General features: G+C 44.3%; 1 protein-coding gene across 3 annotated transcripts in view; it reads left to right on the top strand.

The window, feature by feature from the left end:
* The window catches only part of TMEM229B (transmembrane protein 229B), a 537,771-nt gene extending 513,745 nt beyond the window's left edge, over nucleotides 1–24,026 (top strand). For all 3 annotated transcript variants that reach the window (XM_086937158.1, XM_086937159.1, XM_086937160.1), the window contains one exon: nucleotides 21,389–24,026. In XM_086937158.1, coding sequence (XP_086793284.1) covers nucleotides 21,416–21,922 — 507 coding nt within the window. In that variant the 5' untranslated portion in view covers nucleotides 21,389–21,415 and the 3' untranslated portion in view covers nucleotides 21,923–24,026. The remainder of the gene's footprint in view (nucleotides 1–21,388) is intronic.
* The last annotated feature ends 1,550 nt before the right edge of the window (nucleotides 24,027–25,576 follow it).

The raw sequence follows: 25,576 nt of genomic DNA, 5'->3' as shown, positions 1-25,576 counted from the left end.
CTGTGCTTGTGTAATGGTGGAGTACAAGACCTATTCCACATACTTTTTATTTGTTCAAATTTGACTTTGGTAGATGCTCAACAACGTTTTATAAAACCCATCTACTTTAGATATATATATTTATAATGAAAAAGTGTTGATGAATTTATCTATCAAGCTGTATGGTACAATGATCTTTTTAAAATTATGAACGCAGGATGTACATGCTTTTATGATAATTTTTTATCGAATAAAGTACATACAACTTTAGATACAACACTATTTTAACTCATGATTTAATTGCGCTGTGCAAGTCCACCCCAAATGAATTTGTTTGCCCTAACTTGTTTAAGTTGTTAAACAGTTTTTTATTGTTTTAAAAATGCATATATCTAACAATCATACACGTATGTACTTTTTGTCAATTTTAATCTACAATGTCTATAATGAGTTTTAAAGCAGCCCTAAAAGTTTAAATATAACTACTTCATATTATTTATTTATATTTGTTGACCTCAGTCGAGGTCTGAATCAAGTAAAATTTAGAATTTGAATTTGATTTGTGTAAGGAGTAATCAGAAAGTAGTCTGCTTTTTCAGGTTTCATGTAAACCAATCAACCTTCACTAAGCTTCAGCCCCCGAGTGAGGTAACACTGCACATAAATAAAGTCAACCTTGATTGACACTGGTAGGTACAACTTTCATCTGCAGACTTATGAATGGAGATTGTGCAAGTACATGTTGAAAGAGACTCAAAACAAAATGAACTCCTGCAAACCATGGGACAGGTGATCTCAAAGAATTCATCAGGCTGCCCTTTCTAAAAGTAAAGAGGTGGTGCACTCATAGATCCCACCTCTTAAATCCATGTGACTGGTAAGAAGTGCCCCAGTCAACAGCAGCTAACACGGCTGAGAGATCCAGCAGCATGAGTGAATAAGTGTCATCATCTGATCTAAAGATTATGCTACTGGGTGGGAGCTGAGCAGCATCTACCTTCCCAATACTATACCTGGATATGGAAGGCTTATGATACAGTATAAGTTGTTGATACCAGAAAAATACAATTTAGCCCATTACTTAGTGAGGAGGGAAATCCATTCAAAACTGACTAACAAAACAATGAGGAATCAATCAAGCTGGAAATAATAAATATAACAGGAATATCATAATCATGATAGAAAGTAGGCTACAGTGTCAATATGCAGTAAAGTAGCTGGACAAAATCACTCCTTGAAGGAGTAGAGTGTGGACTCAAAAGAGACTGGTAGATAAAGTTGGATAATTCAGCCTGCACCAGAGTAATTTTTATCAATGGGAAATGATTTATGGTGGAACAAAAGGCCACTGATTTCCATAACAGCATGAGTTGCTAAACCCAATTCTCACAAACAGTTGTGCATATAAGTTGAACATAGCTGTACAAATGACCTGTTTTTGGAATTTTAATCTATGTTATAATTCCAAAATGACTTATTCACATGCTGAGGTACAATATAATGGAATAATTTTACCACTGAACAGTACTCCTCTAGTAGGCACAATGGGTAAATGAGTACCTGCTGAAATGCACACATGGTGACGAATAATGCCCTACTGCTACATCTCTTAAAAACAGAATTATTTCTGCCATACAAACACAATAATTTATATATCCCAAATTTGAACTCCACTTCACACAATCAGCTGTGTTCGAAGATACTGTTATTGCTGTACTCTTCTCTTCATTGTAAAGGGCACTAATACCTTTGGCACATGTGCACTATGTAATACGGTAAACATATAATTAAAATAGGTGTTGTAGCGGGGTGGTTCCTTGAAAAGTTGGTGAACAAACCTTCGTAAGGCATCTTCCGAGCCTAGTTGGAGTCAGAAATTCACTCTTGTCAATAGAAAAAGTATGTGGATTCCCAAGGGGGCATTGTGAGAGAACACAACAAAAATTGTGGACAAGTGTCTATAGGAAAGGGTTTCTCCATGGGAAAACATAATATACCTCCTAAGAAAAAAAGATTCAAAGTGCAAGTGCAGTTTACCTTAGTATTACGATGAGTATTGATAAGGCACTTCTCACAGAGAGAGAGAGAGAAAATTGGAAAACACTTCCTCAGAGGCAGATCCTACAACTCCCTCTTCCGCCCTGACACTACATCAGGGAAATCCTCATAACCTGACAATGAGGCATCTACCGCAAAACTGCTGTGAAAATCATTGTTAACAACAATTATGATGACAATGTTGATGACCGCAACCATGTTGACTATGACGGCCTCGTCTACGACTACCTCATCTACGATGTCAATGTTTAGGACGGTCATCTATTACGGCCTCATCTATGTCAACCGTCTACGATGCCCTCATCCATAACAGTCGCCTACGATGGCCTCATCTACGATTGCCTATGATGGTAGTCTATGCAGCCTCATCTGTGACACTCGTCTACGACAGCCTCATGTACTATGGTTGTCGATGATGGTTGCTGATGACAGCCGCTTCCACGATGGTCGTTTGCGACGGTCATCTGCGATAGCCTCTTCTATGAATGCCCACATCTACAAATGGCCTCATCCATGATGGCATAGGTTATGATGGTAGTCTACGACAATCTCATCTACAACGGCTGTCTACCACAGCCTCATCTATGACGGTCGCCTGCGACGAGGGCCTTGTGTACAATAACCTTGTCTACGATAACCATGTCTACGACGGCCTTGTCTACAATTGTATTGTCTACGTCGGCCTTGTCTGTGGCGGCCTCATCTAAGACTGTATCCTCTACGCCGGCCTCATCTAGGACGAATACCTCATAGACGACAAACATTATGGACGCCAGACTAGTTGTCTACATCCACCTAGTTGACTACGATCTAAATGACAATACAAATGACGCCGTAAGCACTGTAGTCATCAACAAGAACAAAAGACACATAATCCAGAATTACTTAATGTAAAAAAAAAGGGGACTAATATGAGCATGTCTACAACAGTCAGCAATATATGTAGAGGCAATATTTGGAGCAATTTCACCGCTTCGCTCCACTCTGCATCCAATTTCAGAGCATGTATCAGGTCCATGTAGCTCTAGTATTAGACCTACAGGGCATGTTAAAGCATTACTACAAACAGTTTCCAGAGCCTGCAAGGTCAGATGGTTCCCAATATTTCAGCATCCTCTGAAGGTCCTGTCACTGAAAGAATGATCCCAGTGTCAAATATTACCATTCTTCCCGAGAACGACCCATTCACATCTGTTCACATCTGGTGATGATAGGGAGAAGGCTCCAAAAATGGTGGATTAGCCGCCAAATAATTTTTGATAGTTTCCATATACTTAGGGAACACACACGCTTCCAACTTCCAAAGCAAATAAGCAATCAGTTTGTTCTCTTTCTGATTTTAAATAGAAAAGCTGTGAGACCTGTTCCAATTGTTGATATATCCGGGAGGAATTTAAATCATGGAAACCCATAACCCTGCCTAACCAGCAAGGAAACGTTCTCAACTATGTACGGTGCTACTGTCCATGCTGCCAATTCACTGGCAATATGAGGCAGGTATAACCACAAGATGTGGTCAGACATTGCCACATACATAGAACTTCTGCCGGAAGATAGAAACAAAATAGATTCTGCAGGGGGGTGAAACGTCCTCATCATAAAACATAGATTGTGCACTAGATACAGCTTCAATAGTTTTCCCACAACTGGCAGGGTCATTGGTCCTTAGATGTCATGGTTGGTTCAAGGCCACAACGTTTAGAACCCAAGGTGCAAATTGTATTGTATTGTAATTGCATTTATATAGCACTTACTACCCCTGATGAGGCGCCAAATCGCTTTTTCAGCGAGTAGCTGCTACTCCGGAACCCAAAAAGGATTAGTGTTGAATTAGTATAGTGAAATATGAAAGTAATTTGAGTGGTGAATAGGTTAGTCAGGGAGCGACCCTTGACCCTACCTGGTAGGTCGCTCCCCCTCCGCACAGCACCGGCTGTGTGTCCCTGCCCTAGCTGCCCCTGCTGAGGAAGTTCGAGGCCCTCCTCCACCCGCAGGCTACCACCTGCGCCTCATCCCTGGTGGCCGGAGGTTTGTTCATCTCTGCTTTTTTTACGCTAGTTATTGTATTGTAGTGTATTGTTTTTATTGTTTTCACTGTATTTCCTGTATTGCCGTTGTCTTCATTACTGTGCCTGTGACTGCTGTTCCTCGTCTTTTCACTCATTCTTGTGCCCTTCCCTCTGTTCCCTTTGTCATCCCTCTCCTCCCCCGCGGCTGTGTCCCCTGCGGCCCCACCCGCTGACTGCCCATTTGCTGCCCCCGCCTCCCAGCTACTCCTCCCTCCCACCTCCTCATATATGCCGGCCTCTGTGCAGTTGCGCCGCTGGCGCGCCGAAGGCGCACCTACGGCAAGGCTGTCTGCACCCGCCCGCTCCTGGACCGCACCCAGCACCAGAACCACTGGCCCCACTCCCGCCACAACGACCACCTCCGCTACAATGCCAGCACACTCCGCGCTCTCAACCCTGGACATACCCTCATCTGCTTCAAGGCCGCCCGAAAAGCACACACGGTCCCTTCACCTGCCGGAACTGCAGCTACACCAGCCTCAGAGCGGATGAACCACCCGCCAAGAAAGACCACACCCACCTGAGATGCATACTACTGAACACCCGCTAAGCACGCCGTCAAGCTCTGGGACTTGCTTGACACAACATCCCTGGACGTTGCCTTCCTGACAGAGACCTGGTGGAACGACTCCTCCGCACCCGACATCGCCATAGCCATCCCAAACGGCTACAAGATCACCCGCAGAGACCGCACCAATGGAGTCGGAGGAGGAATCGCCATCGTCCACAAGAACAGCATCAGGGTCGCGACTAGCACTGACGACGGGCTCAGCACCACCGAACACATGCACTTTCAGATCCACACAGACACCAACTTCACCCTCAGAGGGACCCTCGTCTACCGACCCCCCCGGATCCCGCCCCCAGTTCAGCGACTCCATCGCTGACTTCATCAGCACGCACGCCCTGACCTCCACCGACTACATCCTCCTCGGAAACCTGAACTTCCACCTTGAGAACAACAACGACAACAAAACTACAACCCTAATTGATAACCTCGCCAACCTTGGACTGATGCAACTCGTCACAACGGCCACCCACTCCGCCGGCACACGCTCGACCCCGTCTTCTCCTCAAGCCAGCATGTCTCCGTCAGCCACACCACCGAACTCCTCTGGACGGATCACTGCTGCATCCATTTCACCTTCCAGAAACCCACCACACACCACCGCACCCAACAGATCCCCCGCCGCTGCTGGAGCAAAATTACCGAAGACCAACTACATGCAAAACTTGCCCTCAGCCAACCCACCGAACCCTTCAACACCGACGACCCTGCCCACATCCTTAAACGCTGGATCAAGGACTGCGCCAACACACTCACCCGCTGAAGAAACCCCCCCACAGAGACACCAGCAAGAAGGCCAGCTGGTTCACCCCAGAACTCCTAGCCTCCAAGCAAGCCTTCCAGAAACTAGAGGAGAAATGGCACAGCAAACAAACTCCGGACAGCCGCGCAGCACACAAGGACGCCATCTGCAACCACCACCACCTCATCAGGGCTGCCAAGAGAATCAGACCGCCTCGACAACAACATACACAATAGCAAGGAGCTCATCAACATTATGAAGGAACTCTCCAACCCCAGCTCCAACACCAACGACATCCCACCGTCGCAAGCCGTGTGCGACTCCCTCGCCACCTTCTTCCACTTCAAGATAGCAGACATACACATCAGCTTCAACACCCAGATAGCCCCAACAGACAGCAACACAACAGACCCTCTGCATACCATCGACCATGACCCCCTGCTTGCCTGGGCCAGCGTGAGCATCAATGACACCATCAAGACCATGAGCACACTCACTCCGGCTCCCTGTCAGATCCCTTCCCGCACCACGTCTTCAACAAAGCAAGCAGCTCCATTGCACCCCACCTGCGCAACGTCATCAATCTCTCCCTCGAGACGGCAACATTCCCAGAGAGCTGGAAACACACCGAGATCAACGCCCTACTGAAAAAACCAAAGGCAGACCCAAGAGACCTCAAGAACTTCCGGCCCATTTCTCTACTCCCCTTCCCGGCCAAGGTCATTGAGAAAATCATCAACAGACAGCTAACCCGATACCTCGAAGAAAACAGAATCCTGGACCCTTCCCAGTCAGGGTCCGAAGCAACCACAGCACCGAGACTTCCCTCATTGCCGCCACCGACGACATCAGGGCCCTGCTTGACAAAGGCGAGACAGCAGCACTCATCCTTCTAGACCTCTCCGCCGCCTTCGACACCGTCTGCCACCCCACACTACGGACATGCCTCCAGGGATCGGAGACAAGGCTCTGGAATGGACCACCTCCTTCCTCTCTGGCAGTACCCAGAGCGTCCGCCTCCCCCCATTCCGGTCTAAAGCCTCCGAGATCATCTGCAGCGTACCCCAAGGATCCTCCCTCAGCATGACACTGTTCAGCATTTACATGGCCCCACTCGCACACTTCGCCCGACAGCATGACCTCAACATAATCTCCTACGCCGACGACACTCAACTGATCCTCTCCCTAACCAAGGACCCCATCACTGCCAAAGCCAACCTCCACGAAGGAATGAAGGCCGTCGCTGACTGGATGAAGACCAGCCGTCTGAAGCTGAACTCGGACAAGACAGAGGTCCTCATCCTCGGCACCAACCCTTCAGCCTGAGACGACTCCTGGTGGCCGACGGCACTGAGAGCAGTCCGACTCCCACCGACCATGCACGCAACCTGGGAATCATCCTCGACTCAACGCTCTCAATGACCAAGCAGGTCAACGCCGTCTCCTCTTCCTGCTTCAACACCCTCTGTATGCTCCGCAAGATCTACAGATGGATCCCGATAGACACAAGAAAGACAGTCACCCAGGCCCTCGTCAGCAGCAGACTCGACTACGGAAACGCTCTCCACGTGGGAGCCCCGACCAAGCTCATCAAACGACTACAATGCATCGAAAACACCTCGGCACGACTGATACTCGACGTACCACTGCACAGCCACGTCAGCCCTCACCTGAGGGACCTGCACTGGCTCCCCGTCAGCAAGAGGATATCCTTCAAGCTCCTCATCCATGCACACAAGGCACTCTACAAGACCGGCCCAGCCTACCTCAACAGACGGCTCTCCTTCTACATCCCCAACCGCCAGCTACGCTACGCCTACCTCTCACTAGCCACCGTCCCACGTATCCGAAGAACAACCACCGGCGGGAGATCCTTCTCCCATCCCGCCGCCAAGACATGGTACACCCTCCCACTGAGCCTAGGACAGACCCAAGACCTGCTGACCTTCAGGAGGATGCTCAAGACCTGGCTGTTCGATCAGTAGTGGCCCCCCAGCTCCTTGAGATCCTCCCAGGTATGTAGTGCGCTTTACAAAAGACTGATTGATTACAAATGACTGATTGATTGATATTTTGATTCAGAAGGATGGTGGAAGGATAGGAGAGGGAAAAAAGTTTTTTATTTATATAGCGCTTGCTACCCCTGATGAGGTGTTGAAGCGCTTTTTTGTCAAGTAGCACGCTACTCCAGAAATCCATAAAGGATTAGTGTTGAATTAGTAGAGTGAAATATGAAAGTAATTTGAGTGGTTGATATTAGTCAGTTATTTGGAGTGAGAAGGATAGTGGAGTGATGGAAGAGGGAAAAAGGTTAGCATTTAATTAGTACTTGTTAAACCTGATGGGGTGTTAAAGCGCTTTTTTGGTGAGTAACACTCTTCTCCTGAACCCATAAAGGATTAGTGATGAATTAGTATAGTGAAATATGAAAGTAATTTGAGTGGTGGATATGTTAGTCAGTTATTTTGATTGAGATGGGTAGGGGAGGGATAGAAGAGGGAAAAAGGTTTGCATTTGTATAGCGCTTGTTATCCCTGATGGGGTGTTGAAGCGCGAGTAGCACCCGACTCCAGAACCCATAAATGTATCTAATATTTTTACCTTACCATGGTAATGCTCTATTTGGCAAGCATGTTTATTACGCCTTGCAAGCAGTCAAGGCTGACTCTGACACCACAAGATCTTTTGGCACATTATAATTTTGAAAGAAACACCTTTGAGAGGGACCCGTGAAAGGGACACTTATCTGTATCAAGGGGGATACCAGAAATATCAGACTTAGCAACCCTCAGTAGCCCTTAGGCTAGTTTACCAACATTGACAATGTTCTGGTGCTGCTTACGCCATCCTGTGAGTGAAACAATTCTAAATTTTTGTCATCTGTGGCGGAAAGTAGCATCGGACAAATAAGTCCTGGATTTCATTACATATGGTCAGAAGTTAGAGTTCTCCCAGATTCCGACCACCACTCCACCAAAAGGAGGGCAGCCACCTCATCTCCATCTGCTTCGGAACGGAGTGCAAGCCAAGCTAACCAAAGGTTCCATAGAGAAAGGCCCACATTCTCAGAAAGGAACTGGCTACCATTCTCGGATTTTCCTCATAGATATAAAAACAGAGGAGCATCGATCCATCATAGACTTCTGGGAATTAAACAAGTATTTCCAGAAACAATACTTTTACGTGGTTGCCATCGCTGACATGACAGCTCTGAATTTACAGGATTCATACTACCACATTCCCACCCATGCATCAAAGTTCTCCCACTTGGCTTAAAATCAGCTTCCTGATTCTTACCAACTGCCTAGCCCTGTGGCATCTTTTTTTAGGAAGGCAGTTATCAGGTATTCCCCTATTTCGACAACTGGTTGATAAAAGCACCAACGGCATTTCAAACGTCCAAGGCCACAGAGGCTTGCCTAAAGTTATTTCCCAAACTAGGTCTCCTTGTGAATTATCAAGGATAATCAACACCCCCATCCAAGAAGATACCGTTCTTAGGTCGTCACACTAGATACTGTCCAAGATAAAGTCTTTTTATCCCAAGACAAGCAACGAAGGCTCCTACCTGTCTGGGGACCTCACGCTCTTACCTCAAATACGTCACTTAGTAATGACTTCGGATGCCTCCCTGGAGAGCTGAGACTGTCATCTATAGAACCTGCAAATTCAAGGAAAATGGTCTCCGCTAAAAGAGCATAATAGCAATGGTCTGGAGCTCAAAGCCAGTTAGCTTAGTCTCCATGCTTCCTGCCAATAATAGCAGAGTCTTCGGTGTTAGTTTGCATGGCAATACCATCAGCATGCAATGAAACAGCCTCTACGAATTGAAGTGTCATCAGTCTGTGCTAAATATGATCTTCCCATTCTGAGGCAAACCGGCTCTATATCTCTTTGCAACAAATGCAACCAGCAAATGGCAATTCTATACAGTTGGCATCCATATCCAGGAGTGGGGGAATGTTTTTCAACATATGGTTCGGGATCTTTGCTTACCTTTTCCCCCGTAGTCTTTAATAGCAAATGTTCTCAGCAAGAGGAATGCGGAGCAGTGTCATCTCATCCTGATAGCCCCCAGGTAGCCCATGCAGAATTGGTTCACCGAGCTTCTCCTGCTTTCGGAATACAAGCGCATTAACAGTCCTTTATCTTGACCCGACTTCTCTCCTCTTATAAATTCACAGATCTCAGTGTTCCTCAGCACTGCAGGTGCATTCCCTCCAATGCAAAGTGGAAGCCACAATAAAGACATGTAAACTATAATGGAAAGGTTTCTGCCTGTGACACGGGAAATGAAACCAGCATCCTCTACTGGCATAACATAGCAGATAATTACCCCGTCTTTACTCGCTAGCTCAGTTACGGTTGGTACATGTGTTTATTACAGCACGGCTTGCAGCAATACCAAGATAGAGATGCTCATCACATTTTCTCTCTCTCCTGGTCTTGCAGAATCATCAAACAGTTCATGAAAGAATTATTCAGAGTTTTTTTCTCCAGTAAGTTCTATTTTCCTGGACTGGCACCTGAACATTGTTCTATCTCAACTCATGAAGAGTTCATTCAAACCCATTCACAGAGCACACCTCATATTTCTCACATGGAAGGTTGCCTTGCTACTAGCCCTCACTCCGACCAGGAAGGTAGAAGAGATACAGGCTTTCTCAACTCAAGAATTTTCTTGCACCTCGGCAATTTAGTACTTCTCCGAACCAATGCAAAGATTTATACCCAAAGTTCCTTCGGAGTTTACCTCAATGAACCTATAATATTTCAGACTGTCTTCCTGAATCTAACATCACCAGCTTAGAGGTATATCTAAAATTCTACTTGCATCGCGCTAAACAACTCATGAGAACTGACCAACTGTTGGACTCAGATGGAAACACTTGTAAGGGCTCTCCAGTCATGATAGCTGCAATCCCATTCTGCCACTCAAAGGTTGGCTAGCCCCTCACAGGGTAAACTGGGGTGCACTAGCACAGTTTCCCGGTTTCTGGCTCAACTACTTTGTTTGCGAATGTGCCTCCGGAGAAGATATGGCATGCTGCGACTTGAAGGAGTGTGCATATAATACAAAACTATTACCTGGAAACAACAGAGCGCAGTGATGTAGATGTTGGACAGATTTTACTACACCACTTATTTCAATAAGGGGAGCCTTTTTTATATATAATAATTTATTAAATTGCATATGAATATGTTATGTAAATATTGCCTACCCACCACCCGCTATTTGCGCTAATACTATAAGATATACAAATACAGTAACTGCTTGCTATTCTGATTCAAGCATGTGAATCTATGAAAGATCCAATACAAGAGAAGATAATAAGTTACCTGTAACTGCAGTTCTCCGGCATTGGTATCTTTCATAGATTCACATACGACCCACCCTCCTCCCCTGAGTGGATCCCCTTATAGCTCGGGATTATTTATTCCCACTTGAGTTTGAAAATCTGAGGGACTCATCCTCTGTTGGGAATGTTCTAGCTGGTGCTGTCACCTGATTTGCTATAGTTCAAGTTTGTACCCTTTTTAAAAAAAATATAGATAGGCTATTAAACTGACTTTTTCATTGCCATTATAGCATATGACAGTGATACGCAGTGCTTTATTATGGTACCATGGGGCTCCAACTTAGACGATGGGGAATGATTCAAGCATGTGAATCAATGAAAGATACCAATACAGGAGAACTGCAGTTGCAGGTAAGTAACTTATTTTCTTTCTCCTCATTACGCCTCCCCTGGGAAGGTATATCTTTTTGGCGTATTCCCAGGTTTACCAGTTCTGGTAAATCTAGGAATGAGTAAAAAACCATGGGAGTTGCATTAGAACACCCGCCAACGCAGAGTGACGCAACACTGTGATTTGTGCTGCCTTGCGTTTCTTCAGATTAATGAATCCATGCAGAACCACCCAAGGTGTACTTTTGTGGCTTCATTAATCTCATTTTAGACTCCCTTCACACTTGCATCATGTTGTGTGTTGCAAGAGCGATGCAACTGATGTCATAAATATGGCCCCTGGCGTTGTGCATCAGGGGAGTGCCGGGAGTTGTTCATGAGCTTAACACTGGGTGTTCTGTATCAGGGTAAAAGTGGTTAATATACAGGTGAAGGCACACAGCTACGTGGATATGGCTGCACGTCTGTGCATTCGAGTTGGGGAAAGAGGATGCACCATGGATGTTTTAGCTTTGAACTTTTGTTGTAATGAATTCGAGGGACAGGTAGGATGCTATGTATGTGTGTGTGTGTGTGTGTGTGTGTGCGTGTAAACACAATATTTGAAGTCTTCCATTCTGTGCAAGCACCCATGTGCATACGCAGGGGCACAAATGGAGTCACATAAAACTCACCCACAGGCACATCTGCACTCCTGCACAGATTCAAGAAGCCCTTTATAACGTCTAATGCCTTGAGGCAGTCCACCTGGGCCATTTACCAGGAGCATTTGGAGGGAGGGGACAATGAGGACATGCTATTAAGGAAATACTTTCACTGGGGAACTTGAAAGGTGTTCTGTGAAGAACACACACAAATGGTCAGTAGTTTCATAGTAATTGTCAAGGAAATGTGAACTGTGTTGTGGATAAACAAGATTCTTTCAAAATCAAGAGATCAAGTAAATACCACATCACAAATGTAACAATTGCTCCTGCTCTGTTGAAGCACTCATGATTTGTAGTATATTCTTCGAATAGGCCCTACATCCTATGTCTTAGATACTCTTTCTTTAGACTACGTTTTAGGAGCTTTACAGGGTCAAACTCGAATTGGCTGTCACTTGAATTGGCTATTCACTGAAAAAGAACATTAAAAAATGCATTTAAGCAGGCCCATAGCAGAAGGTGGGTGGTACCTGGCAAGTCTTGAGAACAAAATCAAGCAGGCTCAGAAAGGGGAGGCTGAATCTTTGACAGAAATATAGAGGGGACCACCCACTATGAAAAAAACTCAGTGTTTCCTCAGTGACTCTACACAGAAAGGATGTTGTACTTCCCAGGGAACAAACGAAGCCCTATGCCTCTGGGCTGTGTTTATATAAGGGGTGCTTATACTGCTTGCCCATGAAAGGGTTTTCTGGAGTTGACTCTGTGTCTGGGCTGTAAGGCATTTTTCAAATAAATCATGTACGGACAGAAGAGGAGCCCTGTTACAGAGAAGAGCATGCATGGAAGGCAAGACAGGGCAAAGTGCCTCTTGGTAACATAAGAGACAAGCTCTACCCAGAGCCTTACCAAAAGATGTGCAAATTAGGAGATGATAGTGCAAATCATCACCAAGGGTGGAATGGCAAATTATGGCCAGCAGAAGTGGAAGACAAGCTTAAGCAATGGACGTAAATAGTGAGCTTCCAGACGGAATAAGATAAGGCAAAGGCAGAAATTCCTCCTCAGAAACCCACATTTCTTTCTGGCTTCAAGTACTTGTATTCCACTTTTTTCTACAAGAATATATTGTATTTGTTTTTATGCTGTATTATCAATTACCCCATTGGTTTCAATGTCTATCCTCCTCATTTTAGTTCAAAACAGTGACACCACAAAAAAACAACTATACAGGATATACAACAAAGAATATAATGAAAACTGGAAAACAGGTTGCAATACAACTTTACTGCGTTCACGATGAAAACGTTTATTTGGACAAAGCTGCTATTTTTGTAGGGTCCTTGATGGCGAGGGAGAGCTCGTGAAAGGGAAAGTCAATCAATCACAATCTTTATTCGATTTTATGAATAAAATCACAAAAGGCAGGTCATTTAAAAACAACATTAAAAAAAGTAAGGGGAAAGTTCATTGATGATGTACCCTTGAAAACCTATACATTTGTAACCACGGACTATAGTAACAAGCTAATCACAACTAGATCCGAAATTGGATCTTCTAGTGGGAGATGTAATTGCTTAACATCAAGAACTACACTAAGAACAATGAAGTCCCACCTTATCACTAAGGACTGAGCTGCAAGCAAAATACTTTAACTTCATTTACAAATTATTAACACTCACTCACGTTGCGTGTATTTAACAGGCAGCCAGGCTGTAAAATGTTCCGCCTCAGGTGTGCACTCAGATGGAAAGGAGTTGAAGAAATTAACTACTCTGACGGCTCACCTGCTGTAAAAGGAATTCTGATGGATACATCTGCCTGTGGATTCCTCACCTTTTGAATTACCCCTTGCTCCAGCATTCCACGGAAACTTTTTCCAAGCTCTCCCACGTCGACAAGGATGTCATAATGGCACATCTCCGCTCCCAACTCCGTATGACATCAAAGGAAGTTTGGCCTGTTTTAACCCCAGGTGGGTGATTGCTGCCAGCGATCCAGTGTAGCTTCAAGAAGCATAACATTGCTAGACTGGGAGTGTGCATGGCTCACTCCACATGGTCTGTGGGAATCCATGGGTAGATCCCAACACCTACTTGTAACTCTGTGTCATTATTTTCATACCTCTCTATTTCTTAATTGGTACTACATTACCAAAACCTATAACAGCAGTAGTAAAGACTGAGGGTTGGCACAATTTACAAGGACTTTCTACCAAGGTAATCTGATCCACGCGTTGGCACAGAAACTGGGTGAGCTTCACTGGTGGTCTAACTGTGCGGGCAGGACATATCTGCTCTATGATATGTGATGGATAGCCTAATGTACTTTTTAACAACTTTGTGTTATATGGGCCTACTTGACGTACACTCAGCATTGGTTAAACCCACGAGGCACACACAATTCATATCATCAGATTCATTCAAATTGTACAGTACAATGATCACAGAGATATTCTTGTCTTGACTTTTGGGTTTATTTTCTGGCTTTTTCTTTTTGCTGTTAAACCTCCTTTAGCCAACATGTATTTGTCATCTCAGGGAAGTATCCCTACAACTTCATCAACGCTAAAAACAATACAAACAACCATCATTGCAATGCATCATATATGTAGATTCTATACAGAAGGTAAAAAAACCTAATATATACGATAATTAGTTTCAATAGTATTAAACATTGCACGTTTAATATTATGAGCTCGTGAAATGGAGACCCATGCATAACACTCATTTACTAATTCACACACATTCCAGATTTCTTAATTAAAATTGTTGAAAAGCATTTCTGGGGAGACATAAAACGCACCATCCTCTAGATCTGCTGTGATAGTACACATATATATCTGTCTATTGTGGCATGAGTAATTACCAAATTACTCTATGGCATCAGAGCACCTTTAAAAACATGACAAATTACTCCTTATATCCCAGTGTTGTGTGTGGCAAGACATGTGTTCTAAGTAGTGAAAATAGATTTAGGCACCAATCAAAATAAATAAGTATAAGTGTACCTATTATGTCCGAAATAACTCTGGGGTCGGCCCAATGGTAGGAGAAGGAACGGAAATAATTGTTGGTATCAGAACAGTGCGAGCAAATACCAGATCGTAGATTTAAGAAAAAAGATTTTTTAATTTTCAACATATGTGAAACTGCATTGCATACCTCCTTCACGGCGTGCTAGTCCAAACCGGACTTTCAGTCCAAACAAGAAAAGGGGCAGGGTAGAAACACCATGACCACCTAGGGTCCCACAAGGACCCCAGGGGCCAAAAAAAGATTTTTATTTGAAAAATGGACAATCCGGCCGCGAAAATAAAAAATCGAAGTGTGGACTCCCGCGTTTCCTTAATATTTATCCCCCGGTTGGGCCAGGTCCAAAATCCAAACCACATTGCTTTTCCACACGGGAAGCTACATGTCAGCAGCGCCCCATGTGGAAAAGCAATGTCGGGTCCCGCAGGACGCAGGGAGCCAGCAGGGACCGTGGGGGAATTGGGGCTCCCCCACGGTCCCCAACCGAGTTGGCCGGGTCCCGAGGGATGGGGTCCCTGGGGCCAGAAGTGGCCAGGAAGGGGGGCCACGCGGCCCCCCTCCCCAATAATATATATTTTTTTTAATCCTTCAAAGGATGGCCCCGGAGGATGGGGTCCCCGGGGCCAAAATGGCCTGAGGAGGGGTTCACGCAGCCCCCCTCCATAATAATAAAAAAAAATTGGCCATGCCCCGGGAGAATGGGTCCCGAAGGCCCGGAATTTGCCACGGGAGGAGGGCCCACGCTGCCCCCTTCCAGTTAATATATATCTGGGGGTCAGGCCCTGGGGATGGGGTCCCCAGGGCCCCAAAAAAGTAAAAAGGGGGGCCACACAGCCCCCTTTCCAAAAAAAAAGAACAAAATACACGCGATCGTGCCTAGGCCCTGCCCCCTCCAAGCAACACTCTGCAAACGCACCCTGTGGCACGTTTTAAGTTGGGGAATGAATTCCCCTTAAATACTGGGAGTCCTTAGGGGCCAACTAGCCCACCAGGTACTTCCAGTAAGCGCCACAGGGCTGTGTTGCAGAGAGGTGATCCAGGCCATGCCCCTTTTTACAGCTCTCTGCAGTGCAGCGCTGTGGCCCTTACTGGAGATACCTGGTGGGCTAGTTGGACCCCAGGAACCCTCAGGATTCAAGAGAACTTAATCCCCCAACTTAAAACGCACCACGGGGTACATTTGCACAGTGGTGAAGGAAGGGGGCGGGGCCTGAGGTGACATGTGTGTAAACACGCCCAGTGGCGCATTTTAAGTTGGGGAATTAATTCCCTTTCAATCCTGAGGGCCCCTGGCGGTCAACTAGCCCATCAGCTACCTCCAAAGAGCGCCAGACGCCTGCGTTGCAGAGAAGTGGTCCAGGCCACGCCCCTTTTTACACCACTGCGATGCAGCTCTGTGACGCTTACTGGAGGTACCGGGTGGGCTAGTTGGACCCCAAGGACCCTCAGGATTCAAGGGGACTTAATCACCCAACTTAAAACGCACCACAGGGCGCTTTTGCACAGAGGTGAAGGGAGGGGGTGGGGCCTTTCTGCACCTCTGACTTAGAGGAGTTTTAAGACCCCTGCCCTATTATGTACTAGGGCCTTACAGAGGAGGTCATGCTAACCCCGGGGGTTCCCCAACGCATAGTGTTCCCTAATATATGTAGGTGATTTCATTGTATTCTAAGTGTCTTTTATCATAGCACTGGCTCTAGGCCTGGTTAGTCAGTCAGTTACCACCAGTACCCGTCTGAAAAAGTTGAGGGCACAGGATGATTTTGCAACAAGGCCTCTTTCTGCTACTCTGTTTGTTCTTTCTGCACGTCTTGCTTCTTCCTGCACTTTTCTTCATCTTTGAGGACTTCTGTTGCTTCTTTCTGCATTTCTTTTGCTTCTTTCTATGCGTTTTTTCTTCTTCACATGTCCTACCTCTGTAGGCATAGTTAGAAACTAGCATTTAAAAAACCTTAGAAATTCACTTAAAAACCATAGGTTTCAGGCACGTTATAGTTCGAAATTAGCATTTAAAAAAACCTTTGAAATTCACTGAAAAAACCATAGGTTTCAGGTACGTTAAAGATAGAAATGAGCATTTAAAAAACTTTAGAAAATCACTGAAAAAACCATAGGTTTCAGGGGCGTTATAGTTAGTTGGACATTTCACTAGTAGAAAACCAGTAAAATTGCCAGTTATAGTTAGTTCAGCTAACTATAACTTTCGCGCCTGCAATGCACTGCTGAGGATGTCATATATTACATCACTCATGACATGGTCAGTGACATCACTCATGACATCACTCATTACATCTCAAATGACATCACTGATGACATTATCCTTGTGACAGAGTGGCAGACCTCCTCTCACCCTAATATAACCTTTGATACACACACTCAAAAATACAAATTAACATTTTCAAAAAAATGGACATACCAATACCAGTTACAACACACCCATTCAGTAATTCAAAGATCTACACACACACATCCACTCATTCACCAACAGTCCTATATAGTCACTCATACATCATATGTACTCATACACCTATACATCCTGTTACACACCACCACTCATCCATAATTAGTCACACACATAGTCACACATGCAAACAAAGTATCAAACATCCATTTACTTGTATATACAGTTATACACACACCACCACACTTACTTCTACAGAAACTTACACATACTTACTCTCTTAATCAATCACTTATAGAAACACATACTTATTGATACAGGAACTCTTCCAATCTCTCACTCTCACATATACTCACTTATATACATCAATACTCACATATACTAGTTTAAAACATATGTAGTTACTCATAAAGACACTATTGAGACAGTCATTCACTCACTAACACACCCATACTCACACTCATCCACCCATACAGTCCTGCACACAGGCTGTCTTCAACACATACAAACAGTGAGTCACTGATTCATGGATCTATGCACCATCTGCCACTGCATCCTACGCACACGCCTCCACGACGCTGGAATCTGAGACAGGGCTCTGGACTGGAACACCTCCTTTCTCTCCGGCTGAACCCAGAGAGTCCGCCTCCCCCCTTTCCACTCCGAAGCCACCGAGATCATCTGCGGCGTGCCCCAAGGCTCATCCCTCAGCCTGACATTCTTCAACATCTACATGGCACCGCTCGCCCACGTCGCCCGACTGCATGACCTCAACATCATCTCCTACTCCGATGACACCCAACTTATTCTCTCCCTCACCAAGGGCCCCATCACCGCCAAAACCAACCTCCACGAAGGAATGAAAGCCGTTGCCAAGTGGATGAAGAACAGCTGCCTGAAGCCCTTGGACAAGACAGAAATCCTCATCCTCGGCGCCACCCCCTTGGACGACTCCTGATGGCCGACCGCACTGGGAGCAGCACCGACGCCCACCGACCACGCACGCAACCTGGGGGTCATTCTCGATCCACTCTCTCCATGACAAAGCAATTCAACGCTGTCTCATCTTCCTGCTTCAACACCTTCCACATGCTCTGCAAAATCTACAGGTGGATCCCCACCGAAACAAGAAGAACAGTCACCCAGGCCCTCGTCAGCAGCAGGTTGGACTATGGAAACGCCCTCTACGCAGGAGCCCCGGCCAAACTCCTGAAACGACTACAAGGCATCCAAAACGCCTCGGCACACCTGATCCTCGACATCCCTCGACGCAGCCACATTACACCCCACCTGGGAGACCTGCACTGGCTTCCAGTCAACAAGAGGATCTACTTCAAGCTCCTCACCCACGCACACAAAGCACTCCACAACGCAGGACCAGCATACCTCAATAAGCGACTCACCTTCTACACCCCCAATCGCCAGCTCCGCTCTGCCGACTAAGATACACTTAATCAGTAAGTTATACAATCAATTTTACAAAAATATCATCCATTTAGACACTTATATACCCATTTTTTCTTCCATCGACCTTGAGATATACATATATAAAACAAATTTAATTTAAAAAAAACACACACATTCACTGGATGATGTCATCAGTGAAGTCACTTGAGATGTCATCAGTGATGTCATGATTGTGTCACTGAGCATGTCATGAGTGATGGACTATGTGACGTCATCTGCTGTGTTTTGCTGGCACGCGAGTTATAGTTAGCTGAACTAACTCTAATAGGGAATTTCACTGGTTTTGTACAAGTGAAATGTGTAACTAACTGTAACGCCCCTGAAACCTATGTTTTTTTCAGTGAAAATATATATATATATATATATATATATATATATATATATATATATATATATATATATATATATATATATATATATATATATCCATAATATAACAATAGCATAGCAAAACAATTCCATAGGAAGTATTGTAACATAGCAATCAATAGGAAAAAACTTGTCACTTTAATATCTCGTCCAATTCCTTAGATATAGTCCAAACTCCAGCTACCAGGTGCCAGCATCCTCTAGAACCTTCTCCCCAGAGGCTGAGACCCTCAGATTTTCTACTGCATGTCGTGTGAGGGGAGTCTCCCTGAGCACTTCTAAATATTTCAACTTTCCTCTTCCGGAACTATATATATATATATATATACTCCACAGAAAGACCTTTGTTGCTGGAGTCGTGGCCTGTAGACAGGTGGTGCGTCGCGCAGGACAGGTCTCCCAGCGAATTATTTAATCCAATCAAAGTTCTCTCAAGAAAGACGCAGATTTGGAAAGTAACGCAGGCAGGCTTAATTAGCTCCGATATGCGTTTCCACAGGCAAGCTGTCTTGTTCACACAGAGAATCACACAGTGAGGAGGCATTACATAGATGATAACATAAATAAAGCACTATACACGTCAGTGGAACCGTGTGCCCATTACTTAATGGGCACAATGGTTACTGACATATTTCGCGTTTGTTAAGGTTTCTGCTAAGACATATAGGACGCAGTAGTGCATAGTATTTAAACCTGTGTATGTCATCCTGAGACACTTAAAGTTCCAAACTTCACGAGCAGGTATGTTAGACATGATAGTGGGGTTTTAAAACGTGAAATCTAAGGTGGCCATGATGTTAGCATCCTGTTACGATCAAGGTTAAGATCAGGGTTAGTATCCCAACACACCATAGTGTATGAATTGGGTACTCATGTGAGAGGATACCTAATGGATGGATCAATGCCATCACATATTTAAGAAGCTGGTACTAGCCACCAAATAGTTTAACTGAATATACATATTGGCGACTTCCAGTGAGTCCCAGTGGTGAATCGACATACCATCTTAGTTGCTTTAGGTCTTTGGTATAAACCTTAATAAACCATCTTTTGGTTCAGTAATTGCACTTAATAGTCCAACCCATTCTGCCAACTCAGAATTCGCTTATTGACGGATTCGACCTTTCAGTATCGTAAAATATCGCTTTGACGCACCATATCTAAGACAATCACTTGAAGTTGTAGGGAACATGTGTAGTTTAAACGGGGTGATGTAGGCTCAGGTAAGTAAATAAATTGTATTAGTTATGTGTACCTCATATGTGATGTAATGTAAGGTGGATTTATAAAGTAGTGACTTGAAAGCGTGAGTGAGCGATTTGAACTGGCAGCACTTTTCGATGGGAGGTCAGTGGAGCTCTCTGAGGAATGGTGTTGTGTGGGATTGGCATGGAAGACGGAGGACAGGTCTGGCAGAAGCATTTTGGATGGTTTGAAGTCTGTGACGAAGATGGGTCGGCATGCCGGCATAGAGTGTGTTGCCATAGCATAATCTGCTTGTGACTAGAGCCTGTGTGATGGTATATCTGGTGTCCAGTGGACGCCACTTGAATATTTTACGGAACATGCTGTGAATGTGGAAGCATTAAGAGGTGATAGTGTTGATCTGGGACTTCATGATGAGATTGGTGTCCAGGATGAGGCCTAGGTTCCTAGCGTGGTCGGTTGGAGTGGTCGTGGGTCCGAATTCTTAAAATTGTGGGCGACCCACTGACAGGCTGAGTAGCATTCAGGAATTAATGCTTCAGAATAGTATGGAAGTATTACGGAAGTTCAGCCCAAGTGATTAAGATTAAGGGGCTGATTTAAAACCTGGCGGGAGAATACACTGTACTGCCAAGATAATGGTCCGCCCGCTGAATTTAAATGTAGGTGGACCATAGGTTTAAGCATGGCAGAGACTATTCCTTCTCCACCACGGGTACACTCCTCTGATGGTCCAACTGAGTAACAGCCATCAGAGGCTGGCCTCTATGTCCACCCACATCATTTAGATGGGCGGACATACAGGCCAGTTTTCAATGTCCGTCACCACCAGTAAACCATAAGGGGCAGTGAAAACTGTCTAATTCTCCCTAGGCATGGGAGATAACTGGCGAACCTTAATTCCTCCAACAGGCCAATGGAGATTACTCTGTCCACCAAAAGCTTAATCAGGCCCTAAATATTTAATATTATTTACCCCCAATGTTCACGTGAGCTTGAATTACCCTACATACATTTCAACAAGCCTATGTGTTTTACCCAACCTTTACTATTTCTTTACTTTTACATCCAACAGACAACGATTTTATAATGTTCTTAAAGTCCACTTTGTGTAATAAAATCTTACTCACATTTATATGTATATTTTTTCATTTCAGCACTGGTGCTCTGGATTTTGAAAAGAAATGGCGATGGCAGAACCGTTGACTGCTCTTTCTCGTTGGTACCTTTATGCAATCCATGGCTACTTCTGCGAGGTCATGTTTACTGCTGCCTGGGATTTTGTGGTAAATTACAACTGGAAGTTTCCAGGGGTCACAAGTGTTTGGGCCCTCTTCATCTATGGCACCTCCATCCTAATAGTGGAGAACATGTACCTTTATTTGAAAGATAAATGCAACATTTTAGTCCGCTGCCTGATCTACACCCTGTGGACGTACATATGGGAATTCACCACAGGCCTCATCTTGAGACAGTTCAACGCCTGCCCATGGGACTATTCCCAGTTTGATTTTGACTTCATGGGTCTCATTACTTTGGAGTATGCGGTCCCCTGGTTTTGTGCAGCTTTTTTAATGGAACAGCTGGTCATCAGGAATACTCTACGATTGAGGTTTGATGAACATGCAGAGCCAGGATCCCGGGCAGTGTCAACATATTCCATGGCCAATGGCCATGTCAAAACTAACTGAAGATGCCACTTGGAGAAGCATGACCTGCTGGAAGCCAGAGGATTCTAGCTTCCTTGACTTTCTTTATGTATGATATTTTATCAATATGGGTACGCATGAAGAAATAAATATTTGTTTTTTATTAATATTTATGGCTGCAAGGAAAGTGTTGTTTGCTACTTGCTGATTTTGTAGCAGTTGTCTAACTTATACTGGAAAAAACAATGTTTTATCTGCATTCTGAAAAACAGCAAATAGAACATACTAATGTGCAAAAAAAACTAGTGGATGGGCTTAATATCCTATAACAACCATAACTTTTAATGACTGGCGTTCTCCATTAGACATTTGCGGTGCTTTTAAGCAATACCTCCCACAGGACTCTACTTCTAAGAAAGACATTGCATTTGAATTGAAGTAGGACTGTTTTCGCAACTCAAGAGCATACTTTGAAATGCTTCCAGGAAGGTCCTCTAATCCTACTATGGATCCATGCCCTCCTCTTCTGCAGGGTTGCCGTATCTACACCACCTAATGTAATGGTGCTGATCGTCTGCTGGATTTATAAATGTTACTTACAATTCTTGGTAAGGATGCTTGGAAGAGTTTCCTTTCAGCCTTTTATGCTTGTGGATGCGTACCACTCTGAAACCAAATCCTGGCAAAGTGGCCAAGCGACTACATCTCAGGTCTCCCCATCCTACGACAGAACTTGCCTCAACAGTTTTCAGTTATCTGCAATGGAACGTTTGCATGGATGGTGCAAGCTAGAGTTGTCCTTCTCAGCGGAAATTTGTAACTACCGAAAACACTGGATACGCCTAAGTCGATGCAGTTGAAGGAGTTTCTTCATGAAAGGCAAATCTTTAAATGACTGAGGGCCAATGCCTCAAAGGGGTCCTTTTGGATCTAAGGTCAAGTTGGTGGCATTCTTTGTCAGTTGACCCACAGTGCCAGACAGCTCAGTATGTGTCAGTGTTTCACAGAATCAGTAATTGTTTGTTCCCATCACAACAATGTTGACATTAAGTACAGCACATCCTCTTCAGAAAGCTGTTCTTAAGAGATAGGAATTTGTTTGAAAATTGTAAGGAATGTTATAACACAGTCCCGTAGATTGCACTCATAATAACATATTTGGGACTAAGTTAAAGGTATGCATGCAATTATAAAATGAGTGTTATGAAATAATTATTTACTTCCAATACTGAAAACCCCACTGGGATAAGAAAGTCTTACAACAGCCATTGATGGACTGCGGTATAAATAGAGCTGGTGATTTTGTCTAAGTCGATGAACGTCGAAGGAAGCAAAGCTTTCCCAGATGTGAATAACCACATGCGCAGTATCTTTGGTAACTGCAGCATAAATCTGCAACATCTGTGCACATTCACGTCAGAGCCAAGTCACCTCTCCCTTCCACCAATGGAAGAGCTGTTCAGTTTGGGCAAATGAAGGATGTGTATCCTGTTGCGAGTCACTTTCAGAAGATAGTAGCAATACAGTGCACCAGGGTCCTACTTTAGAGGCAGCCATTGCGATGAATACTGTGATTTTATTTGATAGATACTAAATAGGGCTAATAGGTTCCAACAATGAAGCAAACTAAAATAGTAATGCTATGTACAAAAGCAACGTCCTCATTATTATGATCGGGAGCCATAATAAAGCAAGCAGGATTTCTAGGTGTTGATGTAGAAGCACAACAGCCCTCTATGAGAGGATGCCTTATTGCAGAGCCTGTAAAGGAGGGTGTGCTGTAATTATCCGCTTGATTTGAGCCTATTTGTATGAATGTATATATGTACCATTTATTTAACTTGGACCTGGAAATTGCTTTGTTTTGCACTAAATTGATGGATGATGTTATCCCTAATTGCTGCTCTAAAGTAGGAGTGCCTCCAATACGGTAAATGCAATTGTCGCTTACACTCTTCTTCCCAACAAAAAACGACAAGAACAAAATAGTGTTAATCTTATTTATTGTATAGCATGCAATATTCATTTCACCTAGACACATGTAGATCCAGTAGTGTTTAGAACACTTTCAAGGTTAGTTACCATGTTTCCATTTTCCACTGCTGAAACCATAAAATCATAGAAATAATAAATTGTTCACAATGTTCCTAAGTCTTGGGATTCTTTCATTTTGAGTGTTTTGGTCCAGATGAAGAACGCTTTCACCTTCTACCATCAGAAGATGTCTGACAGCTTCTGGCACACTTCATCTTTAAGTACAAGTAGTTTCAAGCATGCTGCTAGTGTTGTGTCCCTCAGTTTTAATTAAAACGAGGTTGTGTGAGGTATCAGGGTGTGGGGTTCAGGTTGTTGAGTCCACCTATGTGTGTTACACACCTGCAGTGATGCAGGATCAAATCAAAAGATCACTTTTGTTCATTTGAATCTAGATTTCTCAAAGACATAGTGGTGGACTCTTCTTTCTGCTGTGCTCATAAATGTAGCATTTCTGATAGATGTGATGCATAAACACTTTTGCCAATTCCATACATTTTATTGCAAGTGTTTACTTTTATGTGACGGCAGTACTGCTATTAGAATCGCACATAATGGACAATAGCACGTGAGAAGGTGCATTTTCTTTAGTGCAAATCCATTGTTAATATTTCTCCATTGGGAAACATTTTTTTCCCTGTTGCGAAAACCCTTACTCCCACCTTCTTTATTTTTGTTAGTTGTTGCCGCCCATTATCACTGCTGAAGCAAGTTAACTCATGCGATTAACAGGAGTAAATCTCTGTCTTTTTCCAGTGTTGAAATGGGTACTGTTCAAAGCTGGAAATTCCGCAAACTTCTGAATATTGAGGTGTTTCAAACTTTCCTGTGCATCCCATCCTGAAACTTCTACTTCTTGAGAGGACATTTACATATTTAAAATATTACACTAAGTAGGGCAATGTTATGCGTGAGTAAATACTTTTCTGTGGGCTAATTCACTTTTTGTAAATGTCATGAATAGTATTTGCAATCGTATATCATGCCATCTTTGCATGTAAACTGTATATAAACATATACGTTTGTAGATTTATATAGCGCAGACTACGTGATTTGCCCAGCATCACAGGATGTTATGTTATGTTATTTTATTTTTATATAGCGCAAATTACCACTGGTCTCTAAGCGCTTCAGAGAAGGAGCAGGGCACTGCATAACTGCAGTGCGGAGAATTACACAGATGTCAGTGTTTCTCTAAACAGGTGGGTTTTTAGCAGCTTTCTAAAGGGGAGCAGGGCTGATTCCTTGCGCAAGGACTCTGGTAGATCATTCCAGATCCGTGGCAGGAGGACCTTGAATGCTCTGCCCCCTTTTGTCTTAAGGTTGTATCTGGAGGAGGCTAATCTGCAGGTCTCTGAAGACCGCAGAGCCCGTCCCGGCACGTACTTTTGTACTCTGTCTTTTATATATTTCGGCACATCTCCATGTAAGGCCTTTTGGGCTATACACAGACTCTCAAAGTGCACCCGCTGTTCAATAGGCAGCCAGTGCAGTTTATGAAGCAGGGGGGTGGCTCGCGTGCGCCTAGGGAGGCTAAAAATTAACCTGGCTGCATCATTTTGTACAACCTCTGGCCCTCTGGGCCGGTCACCCCACGCACCGCGCACACTCCCCGTGAGTGAGCCCAGGCTGCCCCCGATCCCGCCGAGTGCCGCCGCTGCC

The sequence above is a fragment of the Lissotriton vulgaris genome, chromosome 9, assembly GCF_964263255.1.
Source record: "Lissotriton vulgaris chromosome 9, aLisVul1.2, whole genome shotgun sequence".
NCBI lineage: Eukaryota > Metazoa > Chordata > Amphibia > Caudata > Salamandridae > Lissotriton > Lissotriton vulgaris.
The sequence above is the reverse complement of the archived record's forward strand: the minus strand, read 5'-3'. Positions and strand labels throughout refer to the sequence as shown.